Source organism: Vulpes lagopus, chromosome 5, assembly GCF_018345385.1.
Source record: "Vulpes lagopus strain Blue_001 chromosome 5, ASM1834538v1, whole genome shotgun sequence".
In the NCBI taxonomy this organism is placed as follows: Eukaryota; Metazoa; Chordata; class Mammalia; order Carnivora; family Canidae; genus Vulpes; species Vulpes lagopus.
The window spans coordinates 94,831,098-94,840,763 of NC_054828.1; the positions used below are offsets into that span (position 1 = coordinate 94,831,098).

General features: G+C 46.0%; 1 protein-coding gene across 1 annotated transcript in view; it reads right to left on the reverse strand.

Annotated features, from left to right (window-relative positions):
• Nucleotides 1–6,809, reverse strand: part of ST3GAL5 (ST3 beta-galactoside alpha-2,3-sialyltransferase 5) — a 53,815-nt gene extending 47,006 nt beyond the window's left edge. Inside the window, exon 1 of the mRNA XM_041755920.1 lies at nucleotides 6,602–6,809. Within this exon, the coding sequence (XP_041611854.1) occupies nucleotides 6,602–6,692 (91 nt within the window). The 5' untranslated portion in view covers nucleotides 6,693–6,809. The remainder of the gene's footprint in view (nucleotides 1–6,601) is intronic.
• Between the last annotated feature and the right edge of the window lie 2,857 nt (nucleotides 6,810–9,666).

Consider the following 9,666-nt stretch of genomic DNA (forward strand, 5'->3'; position numbering starts at 1 on the left):
TCCCAGGAAGGCAGGAGTGGGAGTTGGTAGATGTGGGCAGGCAGGTGCCACCTGAGCAGGCACAGAGGGAAAAACTTCACATGGAGTGTCTGAAGATCCAGCCTGGAAGGGAATAATGTGCCAAGAGAAGCTGGAAAAAGAAGCAGGTCATGCCGTGGCAGGCTGGAATTTTATCCTGAGGTAAAAGAAAAAGGGTGAGCATAGGGGACAGGGAGTTAACTGGAATTGGATTTGGAGAGACCTCTCTTGAGGTCAGACTGGAGAAGCGGAAGTCCTCTTGTACCCTGAGACCAGTTAGGAAGCTGCTGTAGAGACTCAGAGGAGTGGTGATGGTGTGGCAGGGAACACACCAACCTGGAGAGGGAACAGAGCTGTCTCAGCCACCTCAGGTAACCTTCTCAAGAATTTCCACAGAAGCCGTTCTGAGGCATGGGAGGGCTGTATTTGCCTCCAGGTCAGACTGCCTGAGTCAGAATGTCCCCTGGATGTTTCCCCTTGGTTCTCTCCCTTACAGTTCTTAGTTAGCCTCTCTGAGCCTCAAAATTCTCATTTGTAAAAAGAGAATAATAATGACACCAAACTCATATGGCTTTTGTGAAAATTAAGTGAGTTGACATTATAAATAAACAAAATGACACATATATGAAAAAACATGACATACATATATTAAACATGAGGATAAACAGATGAGAATAAGGTGAGGCAGTACAGCATCTGTCTTTTTTCCTGTCCTATCTCTGTATTGTAGCATGTAGGTTTGTTGGGAGGGGGGTGAATTTAATAAGAAGATTTTTCACAAAGAGCTCACTCCCTCTTCACCAACCAAAAAACACTGCTAGATTCCTATGATCCTAGATTTGCTTGGCAGGAACTGAACCCCACCACCAGAGTTAGCTCTGACTGTCCCCCCACCAGCTCAATGTTTATAGGCTAAGATGCAGAACTGCATTGTCCAATACAGTTGCCACTAGCTACATGTGGCTGTTAAGTACGTCAAACGTGGCCAAAACAAATTGAGATGTGCTGTATATAATAAGAGATACACCAAGCTTTGAAGACTTAGTATGAACAGATCAATGTAAAATAGCTCTTTAACAATTATTATATTGATTTTGTAATATATTGAACATATTGGGTTAACTGAAATATATTGTTAAAATTAATTTCACAGGGTGCCTGGGTGGCTCAGTTGGTTAAGGGTCTGACTCTTGATCTTTGGTCTAGATCTCAGGGTCATGAGTTCAAGCCTTGCACTGGGCTCCACACTAAGTGTGCAGCCTACTTTAAAAAAAATTGGGTTGCCTGGGTGGCTCAGTCAGTTAAGTGTCTGTCTTTGGCTCAAGTCATAATCCCAGGGTCCTGGGATCAAGCCCCACATCGGGCTCCCTGCTCAGTAGGGAGCCTGCTTCTCCCACTCCCCACTGCTCATGCTGTCCCTCACTCTCTTGCTCTCTAATAAATAAATAAATAAAATATTTTAAAAAATTAATTTCCCCTGTGTTTTTTAAAGTTTCCTTTCTTCTAATTCATTGGCTCTGTTTTAATTGCTATGTTCCCAACTTCTTAATTTAGCTAATTAAATCATTGCCATTTTTGTTAATAAGCAATTAAGACTGTACATTTCCCCCTTAAATACCAAGTTAGTTGCACCTCACAAGTTTTTTGAGTATACAACTCATCCTACAAGTTTTGACATATATGTTTAACATTATCAATTATATTTCAAATCTAAATATTTTCAAATTCAAATTTTCAAATATATTCTTTCAAAGTATCTTTTAATACGGATATAATTTAGCTGCACTGTGTTCAGAGAACTTAAATCTGTATGATACTGATTATTCTAAATATGTTAGGACTTCTTTCACAACCAGGTATACACTCAATTTTTATAGAAGTACAATCTTCACTTGCTGGGACCATGTTTTCTATATAATCAGTTTGATCAAGCTTATTGTTTGCTGGAATAATTCCTTATTCATTTTCACTCAGCTTGTCCTATCAGTTATTGAAAGATGAATGTTAAAATCTCCCACTATGATGGCAAATTTGTCAACTTGCTTATCCTTCAGTTACTTTTTACTTTATATAGTTTGAAGCTGTTATTAGGTGCATAAGAGTTTAGAAGTTCTCATATTACTCAGAAATTGAAACTTTGATGCAGCTGTTTGTTTTTTAAGATTTATTATTTATTTATTCACAGACACACACACAGAGAGAGAGAGAGAGAGAGAGAGGCAGAGACACAGGCAGAGGGAGAAGCAGGCTCCCTGCCAGGAGCCGAATGCGGGACTCAATCCCAGATCCCAGGATCATGCCCTGAGCCGAAGGCAGATGCTCTGAGCCACCCAGGAGTCTCGCACCTGTTTCCTTTTAATTTTTCAAATGTGGTATATGTATACAATGGAATATTACTCAGCCATTAGAAACGACAAATACCCACCATTTGCTTTGACATGGATGGAACTGAAGGGTATTATGCTGAGTGAAATAAGTCAATCGGAGAAGGACAAACATTATATGGTCTCATTCATTTGGGGAATATAAAAAATAGTGAAAGAGAATAAAGAGGAAAGGAGAGAAAATGAGTGGGAAATATCAGAAAGGGAGACAGAACATGAGAGACTCCTCTGGGAAACGAACATGGGGTGGTGGAAAGGGAGGTGGGCGGGGGGTGGGCGGGGGGTGGGGGTGACTGGGTGACGGGCACTGAGGGGGGCACTTGATGGGATGAGCACTGGGTGTTATGCTATATGTTGGCAAATTGAACTCCAATTTAAAAAATGTAGCTACTAAAAAATTTTAAGTTATATGTGGCTTGGGTTATTTTTCCGCGGACAGCACTGGTCTAGAGAAAGGATAAGCAAAGAGTCTGCACCAACCACCAAGCCCTGGAAGACCAAGGACTTGACTACAAAAAATAACAAGCAAAGAGGGGAGAGTCTTGGCAGCTCTGTTAAATAAAGCACCATACTCTGTCTTCCTCTCTTGCTGCTAGAGTGTAGATAGGAAATGAGACCAAGATGTTTCTGAAAAGCAGAAAGGAAGTGAAGAACAAGACAGAAGCAGAGAAAAAAGCAGAAGCTGAGAAAACACAGGGAAGAAGGAACCCTACACATATAATAGAACAACTACTTCTCTTCTGAACTCAATACGTTTAAGCCTTTAATTATGAAAATGACACTTAATATTAAAAACAGCCTAACTGATCAAAAGGCAGAACTACTATTCCATTAAAATAGACCTTTTTTGTTATTTTTATCATTTCTCTCTCTGAATTAATCATATCATATGATACTTAGCTATTATGATTCCAGATAATAAAAACTTGAAGGGAAAAGGGGAAGGATTTATACATTATAGGAGTTGGTGAACCATCCGATAACTTAATCCTGGATATTTTTTCCATGCTGGAAGAAGAGAATAAAAATATCTTATATGGCCTCAAAAGACCAAGAAATGGGCTTTTCCTCTAGGACATGGGGGAATTCCTAGCAGAAATCCAGAAATACATAGAAGGCAGGTCAGAGAAGCAGAAACAAGTATAGAAAGTACAATATTAATGGAACCAGAGGGAGAAGAGGTTCCCAGAAGTGTCTGCAGCAAGAAGGCTGGGATCTGAGATAAGGTAAAGCAGTTTGGCCAGATAAACTCTTTCCTGACAACATTGCTCTTGGGTTCCCCACAGCTCAGCCTGTCCTGCTGCCTGACTCTGGGGTGACTGGGGCATGGAGGTGACTCCACTTGCCAAAAGCATGTGGGACATGGGGCAATGCCAGGTAGAAACTGATCACGACTCCCGGTAGGACTCCTGACTGTCACCTTAGTGCATTCATCAGCTAGAAGAAGGATGTATTAACACTATACCAATACAAATTAACCACTAATTACCATTTAATAACCATATTGATCATTATACTAATAACAAGGTTATTATTCAAAAACTGGAATAAAATAGCTTTGCCTGCATCTCCCAAAGCTGAGTATACACAGACCCATGACCGAGCAATCACACACCAACTATAACCCCCATCAGAAATGCATATGTATGTATACCAAAGACAGGTACGAGAATAGTCACAACAGCATTATACGAGATAGCCAAATGCTGGAAACTGCCCAAATGTCCATCAACAGTGCCCAGATAAATATGTGATATATTATTCACCCAATGGCCAAACTCAGCAACAAGAGTGAGCAACTACAATGAGAGGCAGTGTCATGACTGAGTATCGGAAACCCAGCTCATAAGGAAAGACGGCAGACATCACAGGATCCATTTATACAAACGTGGACAGTCAGGCGTAGGTTATCCTTGGGGATGTAGGGTCTGGAAGGGAGCACATGAGGAGCTCCTGCTTCTTGATCTGAGTGCATGGGTGTATTCAGTTTGGAAAACTGGTGAACAGTACACTTATAGTATGTCTACTTTTCTATTAAAAAGAAAGAAAAAAAGAAAAAGCTCTCCAGGTAAGATAAGCCTGGTAGTGTCCTTGTACCCCTCTAACCTCATTTGTCTATTATTCCCTTACACAACTTCCTTACTCCCCCCTCTGCATATGTGCTTAAGCTTGGGTCTCTCTCCCTGGGGAACCCACATGTCACCATCCATATTTATGGCTTCTTCCCACACGAGGCTGGTGATTTGAACCCCGCTCCCCCATTTTGGATGCCTTTGCTAACTTACACCATTCACAGGGATCCAGTCCTAGCTTCTCCTTTTTCAGCAGTTAGGAAGTTTGTACCATCATTATGTATCTTCCCAGCTGTTTTATTTCTGCTCAGCTAGACTAAAGACATGAAGCATGCCCTCTGGGAATGATCTCAACCCTCCACAAGCCATTCAGATTAAATCGTTCCTCAGGAGCTAGAAGGGTATGGAAGGGGAGTCTTGATCCTTCTCCCAGGAATGGCTGGCTCCAAGACACACCCCTCTGCCCCCCAGCACCTGGATGGACTCCCACAGAGAACTCTGAGCCTCTTTTTATGGTCTGTTCACCTCCCAAGGGATAAATTCCCCTCACTGCTGCCAAACAGCATGGGGCTAACTTGGCAGCTTGTACCAAAATCATAAGCATTTTCAAAATAGGTAGTCAAAAACATGAGCTTTTAGAATTTACGCCTGTCAGCCCTTTCACTCTTCCATTAACCCCCTCACGCCTTCCCAGCTCACTCATTTCTTTTCTGGCCTAAAGAAAGAAATGGCTACTGATCATAACTAAGGTTCATTCCATCTTACAAAAACAGCAGCACTCGCATAACCAACAGCCACAAAAAAGGACTCAGGACATCCTGGTTATAGAGTCCTGGCAGTTCATAGCAGTCTCTCCCATCCAAGAAATTTAGGTGATCCTGGCTCTAACACTAGAAATGTAAGACATTCTTCCAAGCTGTCAAGCTTTCCAGATTACACAAGTGAAACCACAACCCATCATGTTTTTGAGTTGGTGCCCCTTCTCTCAACAGACATGGATTCCTCTTCCAGTTTCAAGATATGCATCTCACTATGGAAGAGGATTAACAGTTATAAACCAAGAGGAGAGTGAGGCTAAACACCAGAAGGCAGGAGATGAGTCTCCTTCATCTTTGTACCAGGGCACCTAGCTCCCTGCTTGGCACAAGCAGGCAAGCCAAGGGTGCCAGATGAAACGTAGCACATAAAACTATTTTCTCTTTTACAAGAACGATACCTAATTAAGCAAAGGCCACATATGCGAATTAAGACATGAGGACGTAAAATTCATTTTTCAAGCCATCTATTGATTTGCAGGTCCCTCTTCACTGGTAAACACATTCTTCGGTCAGAACCACTGAACCGGAGGCCCGGAAGGAAGCACATCCATCAGCAGCTCAAGCCTCCCACTAGAGATGAGGACACAGAGCCCCACAGGGGGACCGGTGTCAGTCAAGGTCACCCAGCTGGTGTGGGGTAGGGACAAGACCCGCCTCTCCCTCTTAGCCCAGCTCCTCTGAGAGATGCTCTCCGAAAACCTTGAGTTACTTACTACCAGCGTATAATGAATGCATGCCCAGGGCAAGTCACTGCTTACAATTCAAAAGGAAGCAAAAGGTCACCAAAATGTGTCTCTTCCGTAGGGCTGACTGCAGAGAGGCGGCAAGGAAGGTCTATGGAGAATTTCTACCTGCAGACGCCACATATCGCGCCTTCCCGAAGGATGCAATGGGCAGCTGGGGAAGCTCCTAGTTACCCTACAAAGGGTTCCCCAATCCCGTCCCAGGGTAATGAGTGAACTCGGCTCCGATGGCTAGACGCTTCCACCAATGAATCAAACCCCGAGCCGCCACGGAAAGCCCGGGGAGAAAGGGCCACTGGGGCTCGACCCGACACCCCGGCAGCTCTCCCCTGCGCCTCCGCCGCGTCCACAGCGGCGCGGCGTCCCCCGCCTAGTCCACGCGGCGGGAGGCCACGATTCTCAGCCCGCGCCCCCGCGAGGCGCGTCTAGGGGCGCCGAGCCCGGGGCGCTCCCCGCGGGGCCCGGGTGGAGCCGCGGGGCCCAGCCAGGCAGGGGCAGGGGTGATCGCTGCCGCCGCCCCCAGCCCGCGGGCCCCGCTACGCCGAGAAGGGGGCTGCGCCACTTACCTCGGCCGGCAGGTGCCGCCGCCACCGCCGCCGCCTCGGTTCGCAGCTGCAGGGGACGCCGCTCCGCGCCGCCCGCAGCCTTCGTCCGCATGCTAGGAAGGGGGCGCTGGCCGGCCTCCAGTCCCGGGCCCCGCGCCCCCGCCCCCGCCCGTCCCCGGCGCCGCGCTCGCGCCCATTCAGCACCGGACCGTCCGCTCCCCCGCGCGGATGCGGAGGAGGGACGCGGGGCGGGGACGGGAGTCACGTGGACAGGAGCGACCAATCGGAGCTCGCGAGGGCGTCCCGCGGAGGCCCCGCCCCCAGGACGCGCAACCCCTCCACCCAGAGCGGTTGGGAGAGCGGGGCGCCCCCAGCAGGATGTGGCGGGCTGGTGCGCTGGGAGAAACCAGGGCGTCGGGCGCGCAGCGTTCTCTGGAGCTCTGCGTGTGGTTAGCTGGTGGAAGGAGATAAAGGTGCATCTGGGCTGATTATAGGCTTTTGCGCAGAGAATTGTTACATGTGGATCGCGTGAACGAAGGGGCTTTACATAGTCACGTGCTTCACTTCCCAGCTCAAGCCCCTAGGCCCATCATGGTTCAGGGACCCGACACCCTTGAGAACTGCACTAGGGCAGCCTGGCCGAGTGTCTGGGGACTTGCAGAACATCTTACGCTGTTCCACGTGTCTGAGAAAGGGGAAATAGTGCTGCTTACCCACTTGGTATCATGGATGGGTAATCGAGGCCCGGAAAGTAGAAGTCATTGGGGCATTTGGTGGCAGACCAAGGATCAGAACCTGCACTTAGAGTGCCCGTTTCCATACCTCAGGAATCTTCCTTGATTCTGGAAAGGAAATGTCATATATTTTTAGGCACAAGTATTAGTGAACCTCCAAATTCAAGAAGGAAAAGGAGTTTAAAGCATTGATATGTTACTTCTTTAACACAGCCGAATGTGTATAATGCGCCCGCAACATTTCTGTGCCTTAGGACTTGTTGACTCCTGGGTGAACTCAGTGAAATTGGTCTGCTTTCAGAATTTCCTTTCAGATTAATGGATACAGAGCATCGCCGTCATGTGCCTGTGATACCGATTCCAGTTTAAAAAGGAGGATCCTAGACACGGAGCCAAATATATTTGCATGAACGGAGAGTTTTAAAAAAAAAAAATTTTTTTTAATTTATTTATTCACGGGAGACAACAGAGAGAATGGCAGAGACAGGCAGAGGGAGAAGCAGGCTCCCAATCGGGAGCCCAATGCGGGACTCGATCCCAACACCCCAGGATCAGGACCTGAGCCAAAGGCGTCTAGACACCCAAACGCTAAGCCACCCAGTTCCTTTTTTGCAACAGTTTGCTCAGGGTTTGCACAGCTCCAGAGGGGGTTTGGAAATGTTTGTGTTCTTCCCTGGTGGGGGCAGGGGTGCAGAAAAAATGTGCTATCTGGGTAACAAAAATCAGGAGGGAAATCTTGGAAAGGAAGGAGAGGGGAGGACTCTGCCGTCATACTTTCCAAAGGGATGTTGCCATAAAAATGTTTCCAGGTTAATCTAAGGTGAGAACACAGGAGCATTTTGAAAATATCGGAGGAAAAGCTGTCATTGGGAGATCTAAACCCAGTGGATCAGCCAAGGCTGGCCAGGCAGAGCAGCTGCGAGAGGTCAGTGACAGCTGCAGGGAGAATGCTGAGCACCTCACCACTTCTCTCTTGGAGACCAGCCCAAGGCCAGCCGGCTTGATCAGATACTCTACCTCTCTGCCTCAGCTGCTCTTCCCCTTTCTCCCAGATACTCCTTGTTGGTAAAATGCCACAAAAGCAATATGGCTGATATAAGAATCAGAATACTGTGCCTTGGAAAAGTGGGTGTAAGGTGGAGAAAGGGAGAAAGAAAGGGAAAAAAAAGGGAGCTTGAAACGGCCTCCTGTCCCAGCCTGACAGGACAGATGTTACACTTACCCTGCACCCACTACCTCATTCACCTCATTCACATTTGGTGGCAAGAGAAACTGACTTGTGCAACAAAACAAGCCCTACCTTAAAACAGCCCTTTTACTAGCTGCAGAGCCATCCTCAATGTTCTGGATTGAGACAGAGATCCTTAAATCATAAATTAGGATCAGCCACTAGATCTCAAATCTTTTTTTTTTTTTAAAGATTTATTTTTATTTATTTATGATAGTCACAGAGAGAGAGGCAGAGACACAGGCAGAGGGAGAAGCAGGCTCCATGCACCGGGAGCCCAACGTGGGATTCGATCCCGGGTCTCCAGGATCGTGCCCTGGGCGAAAGGCAGGCGCTAAACCGCTGCGCCACCCAAGGATCCCTAGATCTCAAATCTTTACCTGGAATCTCAGAAAAGCTCAGGATGGCTTTTCCTGTGGTGAAGGAAACTATTAGCAAAGTGGCTAAACTATTTGTAAATCCGGGACAGCCACCATGATTTTGTAATTCTTTTGTTCCTTATGTTCATGACTTAGGTCATTCTGATCACAGGCATTGTGGTTGCCCCCAACATCCACCCAACTGTGATGCAACATATGGTTTAGGTAAGTTTGCCCCACTTTTAACTCTATGAGTCAGTCAGCTCTGATTGTTCTAGGTCAGAGGTTCTCAAAGTATGGTCCATGGACCCCTAGGGGTCCCTGAAGACATTTCAGGGAATCTCTGAAGTCAAAATTCATGATTACCTAAGACATAATTTATCTTTCTCATTGACGGTGCAAGGGTAAATGTGTGCAAAACTACTGGGGCCTTCACAAATCAAAGTGGTGGCACTGAACTGTACTAACATCTTTCACTACCACACTCATGGTTAAAATTTTTTTTTAATTTAAAAAAATGCAGTCTCACTTAATATTCTTGATGGAACAATAAATATTACTAAATTAAAATCTCAACCGTCGAGCACATACTTTTTTTAATATTTTATTTGACAAAATGGAAAATGCACATAAATCCCTTCTGCCACAAACTAAAGCATGGTGGTTGTCTGAGGGAAAACACTTGCACAGCTGTAAGCTGAACTAGCTGTTTTGAGGTTTTTTTCATGAAACACCATTTTTGCTTGAGGAAGCAACTGACAAATC